Genomic DNA, 13,334 nt, shown 5'->3' with positions numbered 1-13,334 from the left:
GTATGGGGGTGTGTGTGTGTATGTGTGTGGAGGGCACCCAGCGTAGTGGGGGCGGGAGGCTTCAGTCTGGCTCTCCAAGGATCCCCTGCAGATCCCCAGCTCCACCCGGGTCTGCTGCATGCACAGATGTGGGGCCAGTGCACTGCTCTTGCCTTCTAGAACATTCTTGAACCGAGTTCGAGGACCACTGGCGCTGACTGGTGTCTTCCCCGCTAGGAGCCCCCGGAGCCAAGGATGAAGAGGAGCTTCTCAGGGAGGAAATGCAGCTTGGACACTAGGGACGGCGGAACAGGACTGCCACTCCGACAGCTGCCCCCTCGCCTCAGCGGGGAGGGAACGAGACACAGGACAGCAGAGCAGTGGTTCCAAGTTTAATGGAGGGCAAGGGGGGTGCTGCACTGATGCTCAGCGAGGCCCCAAGGCGGCTGGGCGGCCCGGGCCCCAAGTGGAGCATGTGCTTTTTGCAATTGAATAGAGGAACATAGCATAACCAGAAACAACCGGGGGCCTCCTGCCCCCATCCTGGACTTGGGTCGGGGGACGCAGGGGGCAGCTCAGCTGACTAGGCCTTCTCTTTGGGACGGGTCACCCCCACCCCTTCTGTCTGGGAGCCTCCCCAAGCAGCCGCCCTTCTGAAGTCAATTCCTAAAGGGGAGAGGAGTCTGGCAGGGACAGCCCCAACTGGGGGCAGAGAGGGAGCCCCCAGTGGTGAAGAGCTCCCCCACCCCCGGCCATTTTGGGAACAATAAATACTGTGACATTAGCAGGGAGGGGCACCTGGTGGCCAGCAGGGAGCAGCAGGGTCCGTGGGCCCAGCCACCCGTCTAGCCCCGCCCTACCCTGCAGGCCGGGCCTGGGCCACCCACACCCCTCACTCCGTGCGCAGGATGATGTGGATGCCGGAATCCGTGAACACGGGCCCGCTCATCTCCCCTGTCCGCAGTGCAAAGGAGGCGTCTTCAAACGGCTTCTGCATCTGACCTGGGGAAGCATGAGGGATGGGGCGTGGGGGTCAAGACATGGCCACGGGCCACGACCGGGCAGGGCGGGCAGATGGGGCTCCCACCTGCGCCGAGCCTCTTGCTCATCCATCACGCAGTTTACGGCCCTGTCACTGTGGGGCGGCAGGGCCATTAAGAAGCCCCAGGAAGCCTGAGGACAGCATGAAGGATGGCAGGCAGAGGTGCTGCTGTGCACTTAGAGACACATTTCAGTGATGAACTCACCTCCCTGGCCCTCCCGATCCCAGCCCCCGCCACATCATCTGTCCTGCCTGCCTCAGCTCACAGCCCCTTGCCGACACCGCCCCCCTCCTGCCTCACCCCATCTCTGGCCCGGCCCTGATGCTCTGCAGACCCCAGTATGGAGGGGGAGAGGAGGAACAGGAGGGGGTGGTGGCTGATCTCCTCTGTTCCTCCTGTTGCACTGCCTGAGCCAGACAGGCCTAAAGCCAGGGCTGCTACCCTCCCCTCACCCTCCTCCCTTCTCTCCTGCTGTCCCCACTCCTGAAGGTGGTGTTGGGAGGGGCATTCTAGGGACAGGCCCTGGGGCGCTCAGGGGACTCAGCCTTATACCCCCAACAGGAGAAGAGTACCTACCTTACTGGGTCCCTGATGGGGACAACTGCACAGAGACACGCAGACCGACCCCCCCCCACCCCAGGACTGAAGGACACCAGGCAGGAGGCTCTGTGGCCCAGCCATCCCCAAGCAGGGCAACCACTGAAGCTTGAGGGATTGTGCTGCCACCTGGTGGAGCCTCAAGGCTTCTGCAGCAGGGACCACCCCTCCCAACCTCTACCTGGCTAGGGGACCCCCACTGATGGGACAGAAGCCCCCCCAGAGCTCGGCAGTGCCCATTCCTTGCGCACCTCTGCTGAAGGCACCCAGGTCTCCCCTGGCCTTGGCCGAGCTGCAGTCGCTGAACTGTGAGGCCAGAGATTCAAAGTCTTCCTCTCCTGACTTGATCTTCTGGATGTAGCCTGTAGACATACACGAAACAGGGACACACAAGGAGACGGAGCGTCAAAGGCAGGCCGGGACGAGGTGGAGGGCTCCAGATGGAGGGCGGCATGCAACCCCTGCCCTACCTTGCACACATGCACATGTGAACACTGGCCTCACACACATCCATGAATGCCTCCCCACCCCTGACGTGTGTGCAGTCACACTGTCCAAGAAACGGTGCCTTCCACATGTGTGCACACCCTGGCCCTGCAGTGGCCTCGACAGCCATGCTGGGCTCGCCCCCCATTCTTCCACCCCCGCTGTCACTTCCACCGCCTCCCCCCACAAACGGGACATGAACACAGCATGACCTCTTCCTACCCTGCACACATACATCGGGGAGGACAGCAGAAGGCTGGGCTGACATTGAAGAGAGATGCTGGGACCCAGGCTCCCCCTCCCACCCAGTCCAAGATCCCCCGGGGGCAGGGATGGGGAAACTTTCTAGAGACTTTTAGGAGAAAGGGAGGAGGCCGGGGGACCAGGCCAGCTCTGCCACAGGAGCCGGATAAATCCTCAGCCCCTGGGCCTCAGTTGTCCAATGTATAGAAAGCGGGATGAAGGTCCAGGCTGCTCACTGGGGCATTGTGAAGAGACCACAAGGCAGCTTAGGTGGGACACGTGTTGTTCACGTCAACTATGGCCCCAGAGGTGGCTGACACAGTTCCCCCAGCTGCCCCTAAAGGATGTGTTGGTACCAGGCATTGGATTCACCCGCTGTGGGGTGCGAACTGTCCCCACTGGGCGCCGATTCTCCCTGCGGGGAGAGGGAGGCCGGGGGCAGCACAGCGCACCTGGGTGACTCACGTGTGGGGCGCAGAGCGCGCGGGAGGATTGTGTGTGCACCGTGGGGAGGAGCCCCCAGTCGCTCTGGAGTCCAGGCAGGAGCTCCTGCAGCCAGGAGCCTCCCTCCTGCTCCAACCAGCTGGCCTGGCACATGAGTGAGTGTTCCTGCTAGTCTGGTCCCTGCATCACCACCACCCCCCACCCCACCGCAGGTGCACCCACTGGGCGGGGCCCCCAGGACATCCAGCCCCAGACCACCAGAATGGCCCTTCACCTTGAGCTGCTCCCACGTGGCTTCCCTGACAGCTACTCCCCTGGGGACATTTCACACACCCACCCAGCCCACACCGCAGGTGAGGATCACCTGTCCTACCTGCCAGTGCGTTTCTGAACACCACCGTGACACTCCCTCCACTGATCCTGTCTGAGCGCCAGAGACACTGCTGATTAATCTCTCTCTCGTGCACTGAAGCCCAGAGACCCAGGCAGGGCCATCTGCCTGACGCTGAGCTAGTGCAGACTTTGCGAGGACCACGACCAAAATACACAACCATGACCACACACGTATCATTCCATCTTGCTGCACGTCAAGGCAGCAACCGATGTCCTGGAACCTGATCTGCCTGGCTGCTTCCACGGTTGTCCCCACCACCCTGCCTGTCCCGTGTTCCTGTCACTCTCGTCATGTCCTGACCATCCCTTTGCCTCTGAACCATTAGCCACTTTCCAGCAGGCCACAGCGACACACAGCATGGTGCCCGGCACGGGGACCTTGACAAATGTCACTTGCTGTCACAATTCTCCCTTCTGTGAGGGCTGTGCATCCCAGTGAGAACGCTACCCCTATTTCTGTCTGATCTGCCCATCCCTGGTCTCCCTCGCCCGCACGTCTCAGTCTGGTCCGGTCGTCAGTGTGGTACGCTGCCTGGTCAGAAAGGCTCGCCGATGTCACACAAGCCCCACCCCCTGTAGGCTGTGGTGGCCTCTGCCTGTACCGCCCTGGTGTGGTCGAACACATCCCTGGGGTGGCTAGGGGGCCCCCTGTGCCAGCTGCGTCCATCCGTGATCCAAGCTGAACCGGACATCACGAACACAGGCCTCCTTCTCCATTCCCTGGACTTCTGCTTATCGTTCCTTGTCTCACCTGGGCAGCCTCAAGATTCTGCCTCCTTTCCTTTCTGTGTGGACCCCAATACGCTGGCCGGAGAATCCGGAGCGCGGTGCTCCCCGCTGTACCTGCCTGCCTCCGGGAAGCATAAATGTCCGCACAGGCCCCGCACCTGCAGGGCCAGGCCCAGCCCCCCAGCCCAGGGCGAGCCCCTCCTTGCCACATCCTCCAGCAGCTGGGGCCGTGAGTCAACAGGGATCCCTGAGACTAGACGGCCTGGCCAAGGTACACATACACTGAAAGCAGCCTAAAAATCTAATAAAAGCCAAGCTTTTACCTGCCACCATTCACAGCACCCAAATCTTTCCCTGGCCAGCCAACTCTCAGAAAACATTCTGCTTGGACAGGAGCCTTAAGTGACTTAAAAACAAAACAAAACAAAACAAAACAAAACAGGGGCGCCTGGGTGGCTCTGTCGGTTAAGTGTCCGACTTCAGCTCAGGTCATGATCTCACAGTCCATGAGTTCGAGCCCCGCGTCGGGCTCTGTGCTGACAGCTCGGAGCCTGGAGCCTGCTTCAGATTCTGTGTCTCCCTCTCTGTCTCTGCTCCTCCCCTGCTCGTGCTCTGTCTTTCAACAATAAGTAAATGTTAAACAAAAAAATTAAAAACAAAACACTCCTTTCCAATCTCCCCTTTCTAGAAGTTGGCCTTCAGGAGTCTGGCCCAGAAGCCAAGATGCAAGGGAACCCTCAGAACCCTGTGCATCCCCTCAGCTCAGTATTACCCCATCCCCCATGACGCCCCTCCCAGTCCTGCCCTGCCCCCAGCACCTCAAGGCCTTTGCTTAATGGTCTCCTCCTGTCTGCTGTCCTCTGGCCTCACTGAGGAGACTTTCTTAAGACCCCCACTGCATGAGGAAGCCTCCGTGCGTTTACCAATGTCCTGTCTGTGGTCTGTCAGTCACCTCATACTGAGAGGGCAGGGCTGAGTTGGCCTTGCTCACTGCTGGGTTCCCAGTTCCCAGCTCTGTGCACAGAACAGGTGCTAATGCTGAAGAAATTCATGAATAAATGAGACAGAAACAGGCCACGGGGAAGGAGGGAGAGGGATCCCCCTCAGCTCTTCAGGCAGAAATGCTGGAACCTCGTGTCTTTTTTTTGTGCATCTCAGATCCAAATGCTCAAGAGAGGGTAAAAAGGAAACCCTCCCCTGCCTGCCTGGCAACGCCCTGGCCTAACCTGCCCACATCAACACCCCTCACCAAGACGGCACCCATCCAAAGGGGCTCCAGTTGAGAGCGAGGCAGACCCAGGGGCAGCCTCTCAAGGACCTCCCAGTCTGGAGTGGGGAACTTCCACCTGCTTCAGGAAGGGCAGATCAGGAGCCCCGGAAACTGTGTGCACGACAGCAGGGCACCTGTCGCTGCTGACAGATCACGGGCTGGCCGGCTCAGTGCGTCTCTGAGGCTAAGGAGGGTAAACTCTGGACCCCAACTGTTGCTTTCAGACCTCAGTTCTTCCCATCCTGAGCTCTGTGACCCTCTGTGGGGGTGACTGCCTCTCGGAGCCTTACTTGCCTGGCCTATAAAATGGGCTGATTATAGCAGCTCCCACCAGAAGGGCTACCAGAAGGGGTAGTTACTGCTGGAACAGTGGCTGGGGTGAAACAAGCCTGACAGTTACTACTTGTCAGTCCATATGTCAGGGACTGAATTGTGTCCCCCCAAATTCATATGTTGAAGCTTCAACCCCCAATGTGACTGTATTTGGAGATGGGCCTTCATGCAAGTAATTAAGGTTAAATGAAGTCACAGGGGAGGCCCCTGATCCCATAGGATTAGTGTCCTTATAAGAAGAGACACCAGAGAGCTCCGTCTCTCTCTCCACACGTGCACACGCCAAGGAAAGGCCACATGAGCGCGCGGCGAGAAGGCAGTTGTCTCCAAGCCAGGAAGAGTCTTTGCCAGAAACTGGATTGGTCAGAACCTTCATCTCAGGGGTGCCTGGGTGGCTCAGTCAGTTGAGTGTCTGATTTCAGCTCAGGTCATGATCTCACAGTTTGTGGGTTCAAGCCCCGCATTGGGCTCTGTGCTGACAGCTTAGAGCCCAGAGCCTGCTTCAAATTCTGTGTCTCCCTCTCTCTCTGCTAACGCTCTTTCTCAAAAATAAACAAACATTGGGGCGCCTGGGTGGCTCAGTCGGTTGGGCGTCCGACTTCGGCTCAGGTCATGATCTTGCAGTCCGTGAGTTTGAGCCCCGCGTCGGCTCTGTGCTGACAGCTCAGAGCCTGGAGCCTGTTTTGGATTCTGTGTCTCCCTCTCTCTCTGACCTTCCCCCGTTCATGCTCTGTCTCTCTCTGTCTCAAAAATGAATAAATGTTAAAAAAAAAAATTTAATTAAAAAAAATAAACAAACATTAAAAAAAAAAAAGAAAAAAAAAGAACCTTCGTCCCAGACTTCCAGCCCCAGAACTATGGCAAATAAATACCTAGTCTGTGGTATTCTGTTAGAACACCCCGAGCTAATACACCATAATCACTTAGGTGAAAGTGAGTGAATAATGGGGTGGCCTCTGACTCTAAAAAGGTTCAGGGACAAACTAGGGAAGGGGCCTGGACAGAGAAAAAGGTGACAGGATTAGGTCTGCTGTCCCACAAGACCCAAGATCCAGAAGGAGGAGCCCAGAGAGGCCAGAGACCCAGCCTGAAGCCAGCACCCACCCCACACCTAACTAATCCATTACCCAGTCCTCCTGATTCTGCCTTCTCAACTCTCCAGAATCTGCTCCCGTCACCCCTCCCTGGCCCGTGAGGCCACACTGCTCGGAGCTGCAAGGCCCCCAGGCCATCCATGCAGGTACATGCAGCCAGCCCCTGCAATGCTCCTGAGTCACTGACCTTGTGTGGGGACACTAGGTCAAAGGTGCTCACTGACCCTCAGACCCCGGGTGTGAGTATGTTTGAGGGGACTGCTGCTCACACCGGGGCCTCCCTGGGACCTTCAGGGACGGGGAGCAGGTGGAGAGGGCTTCTCCACAGCCCGGCCTCCTTACACAAGGACACTGGCAATGACAGGCAGCTGGTCCTCAGATCCCTGACAGGGCCTGGCCGTAGCCCAGCAGCTGCAGTGGAGCCGACACTGGGAAAAGGTGCCTCAGCAGAAAATGCGGACACTGGTTCTTACTGCGGGCAGCCCGTCCCCTCGGGGCAGTGGGGGAGCGCCGGATCTAAATGCGTACTGGTGAGAGTCAACCCCAAATCCTGATCTCCTGATCACCCGGACCGAGCCCAGGACGCAGGGAACATCCACCTTCACGAAGAGAAAACCGGGCCCCGACACCCCAAGCTTGCTGGCACGGCACACCCGAGCGTCTGGTTACGAAGCGCACCGCGGCCTGGGCCATCTCACTGTGCTCTCCTAACGACCCCCCGGGAGCCTGTCCCAGCCCCGCTCCAAGACGCCGAGTCAGCAGGCCAGGGTCACCGGAGGATCTGCACGCTGAGCGCACCAGGCTCCCGAGCCCCTGCCTAGACCTCCGCACCCGGCCGTGCGTGCCCGAGTGACGGGGGTCGTGTGGGGACAGCAAGCGCCAGGCACTGAGCCCAGTGCTCTGCTGGCCAGTCAGCTGTCGGCCCCTGTATCTCAGGCCATCCTGTCTCCATTCTACAGATGATGCAGCTGAGGCTCAGAGAATAAAGACACTTGCTCAAGGCCTCACAGCTGGCACCAGGCTCCATCTCCGTGTGACTCCGGGACGGGCCACACTGCTTCTGACCTTACCCTACTCCCACCCAACTAATCCGTTACCCAGTCCTCCTGATTCTGCCTTCTCAACTCTCCAGAATCTGCTCCCCTCACCGCTCCCTGGCCCAGCAGCTCACACTGCTTGGAGCTGCAGGGCCCCCAGGCCATCCGCGCAGGTACGTGCAGCCAGCCCCTGCTAACACCCCGGAGTCTGCGCCAACTTAAGGTTAGGCCCCAGAGCCCGGCTGCTTCCTGGGAGCACCGCCCAGTTACCCCTTCGCCAAGGCCTAAGCTGACCTCAGCACCCCCCCCCCCCCCCCCCGGTCCCACCACAGTATCAGCCCACCAGGCACACACTCGTCCCTCCTGGAGACGGGGAGGCACCCTCACGTGCCCCTCCCAGGCAGTCCCCAGGGTGTGACAGCCTTCCTTCCAAGCTGCGCTCAGATCTCCCCGTGCCCACCTGCCTCAGCCTCCTGCCATCTCTCGCCAGGATCGTCCCAAGGGTCTCCCTCTCTGGCCTGGGTGCTCTGCTGAACCTGGACCCTCTCGCAGTTGCCCCCAACAGCTCTTCCTCGGGCTCCTCAGATTTCAGGAGTCCCTCCCCGGACTGCGCCCCTTCCCGAGTCCCCTCCGCCAGTGGTGGCGCCTCCTGTCACTCGACCTCCAAATGCCTATTACCTCTTGCCCACTCTCGTGGCTCCAAAAGCCTCAGGACAGGGACCATTTGAGCTGGGAGGACTCGAGAAGTCCCCTCGTGATTCTCTGGGCTTTCCCCACCTACTTCCCCTGCTTCCCCTGAGGCGGGCAGACCCCCCCTCGTTGCTCACCGCCAGACCCAACCAGCTGGGCTCCAGGCACCCCCGGCCTCCCCGGCCTTTCACCCTCCAGCCACACAGCTCTCTCCAGAAAGCAAAGCGTCACAGGCCTAGCCCCCAGGCACATGGAGCCGGGTGTTTCCTGCCGGCTCCAGAAAGGACCCAAACTCTTCAACTCATTCAGAGCCCTCCTCAACCTGGCTGGGACATGCCCTTGAAGGGTCTTTCCCCAGAGTCCTGGCTACAGCCTTGCCCTAGGCCTTTAGTTCTGCCATTTCCTCTGCTAGGAATCCTTCTCGCTTCCCGCTGCTTCCCGAAACAATGCTGTGAGCAGGGACTCTAGGCCAGGCTGTGTGTTGAACGCTGGGAATGTGGTGGGAAGAAAGCCAGTCCCTGCCTTCACGGAGCTCAGTCCAGATTCTGTGCATGAACTCTGCTCCTCTCTATAATGCTGAGGTAGCCAGCTGAGGTATAATGCACAGGGGCCATGCATGGATCGTGCTAGACACCGTGGCGGCGGGGGGGGGGGGGGGGGGGGCGGTGCGTGGGTTTGGGTAAGTAATATCCTATAGGCCAAATACTGGGATGGGATAGTAAAACAGCCAATACTGACCAAGTGTGCACTTGGCCAGGCCTGGGCTAATAACAACCACCCTAATGACCGCCAGCAACTAGAGAACATTTCCTGGACACCAGGAACTGTTATTCAGGCTTTACTGCATTAGGTCAGAGTGCTCACAACTACCCTAGGAGATAGGTTCCATGGTCAAAATACTCATTTTACAAGTCAAAAGACAGGTTCAGAGGTGTTAAGTAACTTTCTCAAAGTCACAGAGCCAGGGCTGGGGCAGAGCCAGATGGGAACCCGGGCTGTCTCGGTCTGGGTAAGGCACTGGTTATATGGGGTAAGAGCAGCCCAGGAGGGGTCTGGGGTCTGCGGTGGCAGAGCCTGGATGGATGATAAAACCACACGCGAGATCCAGACCGGCACCACCCAAAAGAACTTGCCGTAAGGATAGAAATGTTTTCTATCTGCGCTAAGATGGCAGCCGCTGGCCACATGTGGCTACTGAACACCTGAAGTGCAGCCAGTGTGAGGAATAGTCTCTAATATTAGTTTTAGTTAATTTAAGTGAAAACAGCCTTGTGTGGGGAGGGGCGGCCATACCCAGCAGCTCTACACCAGGGTTTACAACTTATGGCCCCTAATCAGCTAAGTTCTGCTTTTGTAAATAAAGTTTTATTGGCACATACACAGCCGTTTGTTTACGTATTATCTCAAGCTGCTATCAGTTACAAAGCAGAGCCGTATGCCTGCAAAACCTAAACTATTTATTACCTGACCTTTTAAGAGAAAGTCTGTCTGCTCACTACTGCTTAGACCATGGAGGAACCACGGAACAGAGACAGGAACAGCCTCTTCTCTCAGGGCAGAATTAATTAACCAAAGTCTGCTAGCAAGTTCTAGGCTGCTACCTTTCCAACCTCTCTCCTGACCCACCCACATATGTGCCCCAGAACCCTGATCGATGACGTTACCAGCAACAGTAACTCCCACTGGCCAAGGGCCCACTGTGCACCAAACACTCTCACCTCACTGAATCCTCACCATGGGCCTCAGAGGCAGGTGTGTGACGGTGCCCATTTTACAGAGGTGAAAACTGAGTCTCAAAGGAGGTTGCACAAGTCCCCCAAGGTCACAGAGCTTATGGGGCATGGCTACCATCTGAACCCGGGTCTGCCAGCTCCCAAGGCTGGGCCCTCCCTTCCTAACCTGGCTCACCCTCCCAGTGCCAGAGAGAAAGAAAAAGGAGAGACAGATGGGTGGGCGAGGTTCAGGTCGGGTACAAGCACTTCTGTGTCAGCCAACGCTGACGGCTGCATTAGCTGGGGTGATTTCCACAAGGCCAGCTCTGGCCCCCAAGGAGTGGAGACCCCTCCACACCCCCCCACAACCCGTTTGCAGCCCTGCTCACCATTAATCAGCTCCAGGGCCTCCTCCTTGGTCCTGGTGATCTTCTCCTGCCGCCAGGACGAGGGCCGCCGTGACTGGCTGTGCTTGACGAGCAGGTGTGAGCATCGGACCCTGGTGGGCTCGCCCTGTCCATTTTTGCCGCCGCTGCTGCTGTTGCCACTCGGCCGCTCCCACTGGCTGGCGTTAGTGATGTGATTAAAGTAGTACACCCTGCCTGGAGTCGGGGGGGGGGGGGGGGGGAGGAATTCAGCTGGGACCTGCTCACAGGACGCCACCCTGAGGCCAAGATAAGGGACTGGCCGATGGGATGCCTTCCTGCAGCAAATCCACTGTGTCCTACACCACGTGCCACTGGCCCCTCAGGGAGCTAACATTCTAGGTGGGGGCAGAGAGGCACCAGACAAGCAAATAAGACAACATCACAACTCTAGTTATTGGTAACTTCAAGAAGGAAAATAACCCAGGGTGACAGAAGAGAGGAAGCCAGGGGGACACGGAGCGGACCGGAGCACGTACTCGGCAGCCAGACTGCCTGTCTAAATCGGGCTCTGTCACTCGCTGGATGAACTCCCCTCCCCGGGCCTCCACGTTCTCGACGCATAAAATGGAGACACCGGTACCCGCCTGTCGGGCTGTTCGAAGGGAATGGGTTCGCATCTGTAACATGCTCAGGAGAGTGGCCGGTACACCTGAAGAGTGTGATAGCTATAACCTCCATTTTAGAGACGACAAAAACGAGGCCTCCCTTTCCCCATCTTTGGTAATGCTTCCTGAGTATAAACTCTGCTCCAGGAACACCGGGTTGGAGGCAGGAATTACACCCAGGGTGTCACACACAAGAGCTCTCTTCTTAATCCGTACTCGGTGCACAGTGCTGCACAACTAGGGACTGGCACGGCTGGGGGCCAGACATTACCCAGGGCCTGAGGAGCATGAAGGAGTGAAGGCTGCAAAGAAGGAGACTGAAGTAGGACCCAGTAGAGCCCAGGCACCATTCCGGGGGCTGACATTTGGCCTGGGCTGCGTGGACAACTTGCACCCTGCACCAGGAAGAGCTGACTGTCACCCCTGAGGAAGACCATCAGGGAGGGAGGGGGCAGGCAGAAAAGGCAAGAGAGGGGGCCCAGAACTGGGCCGAGCATCAGATTCATCACGAGGTTGCAGCCACAGAGCGGGGCTGGAGCAGGCTGGGTGAGAGCTGAGCCACTGACCGACTCTAAAACCTTGGCAACGGCCTCTATCCCCCCGAACCTCGGTTTTCTCATCTGAAAAGAGGGAGTGAAGCGAAAGAATAAGGACATAACTTCATGGGGTTAATGTGGAGAATAGTGACGATACACGTGAAGCGGTCACCAGAGTGCCTGGCATTCAATTAACAGAAATAACTGTGACTGCAATTTTTATGGGTTATGGAGGCGGTGCAGTGAAATGCTGGGCCTGATCCTCAGGAGTTTGCGGTGACAAGGGCAGGGGGGGCTCTGCAGTCAGACTGCCTGGGTTCTAATCTAGCCCCTGCCCCCCTGGAATGAATGACCTTGGGTGAGTTCCTTAAGTTTCCCGACCTCGGTTTCCTCACCTGCAAAATGGGGATAGTAACTACCCACCTCCTACAGTTGTGGTCATTCAGAGAGCGAGAGACAGAACACACTTAAAACACCTGGCACAATGCTGGACGGTGAGATGAACGCGCCCTGTTATTGATATTATTATTGTGGATAAGCCTGAAATCGGGCTCCCAGCACAGGGACCATCCTGAGGCAGAACACCACCGAGAGGATATCGCAGACTCAGCATTAGGTGGGGATGGCAGGAATAGGCTGTGCACCCGAGGCCGAGCACCACCCTGGAGCCACGCCCTGAGCATGGGGTTGGGGTGTCCTTCCCCAGGAGTGTCCCCCGGGCCCAGCGGGGTGCACAGGCGTTCCCCGGGGACGTCAGGTGCATTAGGCCAAAAGGTGTCAGCCGGATGGGCAGGGCTAGGGCCATCACCCGGGGGACTGCTGCGGAATCACGGGCCCTTTACCCCCCCGGAAGCGCGCAGGGTCTCTCCGGGCCCGCCCCTTGCCTCAGTTTCCTCCGGCATCCCCGCTCCAGAGGTTCGCAGCCCCCACGGGGCGGGCCCGGGCCGTTACCCTGGGAAGACGCGGAGAAGCCAAGACCCCACGGGAATCGGGCGGCGGCGCTGCGCCCGAGGGGCGAGCTCGAGCCCTGCTTCCACGGGCCCGCGCGGCCCCGCCCCAGCCCCGACCCCCGCGGCACCTGAGCTGCGGCTCATGCGCTTCTCCCAGCCGGGCGGCAGCTTCTCTTCGTCCGCCATCTTCCCTCCTGCCGCAGCGCCCGCTCCGCCTCCGCCGCACCGCCTATGCCGCCCGCGCCCACCCACCGCCGCCGCCGATTGGCTCGGAGCTCCTCGCATCGGGGCCTGGCGACGATGCTCATTGGGCACCCCAACAGTCCGGAGAGGTGTTCTGGCCTCCTATTGGGTAGCACCAAGACTGGGCGGATCCTCCCCTCATTTTACCTGGGTCCCGCCCCCGTACGGCCTCACCCCGGTCCCGCCCCCTTCCTCACTCGGCCCCTAACTGGTAGAGAAGGGAAAGGAGCCCGTCCTTCTCAACGCCCTTTGGCGAGCTACAAAGAAGTCCCGACCCCATCTTTTGCGTCCTTCGCCACAGGCCCCATCCGATTGGTCCCTGCGTCAGTATCCCGCCTTCCTAAACTGTTCCCGCAACCCCCCCATGCGGAAGTGCCTGGGTGGTTTGGGGGTGACGGCAGCCCACGAGGTATTTGAAAGAGTTGGTGCTGCCTTAGTTGTTGCCATAGCGACGTGGTCGCCTTGGTGATGAGCCGCGAAGAGCCCAGAAGCCTAAATTTGGCTCCTCCATCCTCCTTCTAC

The 13,334-nt window shown here is 58.8% G+C and overlaps 1 protein-coding gene across 1 annotated transcript; it reads right to left on the bottom strand.

Annotated features, from left to right (window-relative positions):
• Positions 1-358: 358 nt before the first annotated feature.
• PIN1 (peptidylprolyl cis/trans isomerase, NIMA-interacting 1) lies at positions 359-12,822 on the bottom strand. The gene is made up of 4 exons (XM_043586465.1): positions 12,698-12,822; positions 10,440-10,652; positions 1,871-1,981; positions 359-981 (listed from the first exon to the last, which is right to left on the bottom strand). The coding sequence occupies exons 1-4, from the start codon at positions 12,753-12,755 to the stop codon at positions 872-874; spliced, it is 492 nt and encodes a 163-aa protein (XP_043442400.1). The 5' UTR covers positions 12,756-12,822; the 3' UTR covers positions 359-871.
• Between the last annotated feature and the right edge of the window lie 512 nt (positions 12,823-13,334).

This window comes from Prionailurus bengalensis, chromosome A2 (assembly GCF_016509475.1).
Source record: "Prionailurus bengalensis isolate Pbe53 chromosome A2, Fcat_Pben_1.1_paternal_pri, whole genome shotgun sequence".
Classification (NCBI taxonomy): Eukaryota; Metazoa; Chordata; class Mammalia; order Carnivora; family Felidae; genus Prionailurus; species Prionailurus bengalensis.
This window is presented reverse-complemented; position numbering and strand designations above follow the sequence as displayed.

Coding starts and splice junctions, on each gene's coding strand:
- PIN1 (XM_043586465.1), bottom strand. CDS start 12,755: ATGGCGGACGAAGAGAAGCTGCCGCCCGGCTGGGAGAAGCGCATGAGC. Junction 1,982..10,439: donor GGCCCTGGAGCTGATTAATG/GTGAGCAGGGCT, acceptor GTATGTCTACAG/GCTACATCCAGAAGATCAAG. Junction 982..1,870: donor CCTGGGTGCCTTCAGCAGAG/GTGCGCAAGGAA, acceptor ATGCTTCCCCAG/GTCAGATGCAGAAGCCGTTT.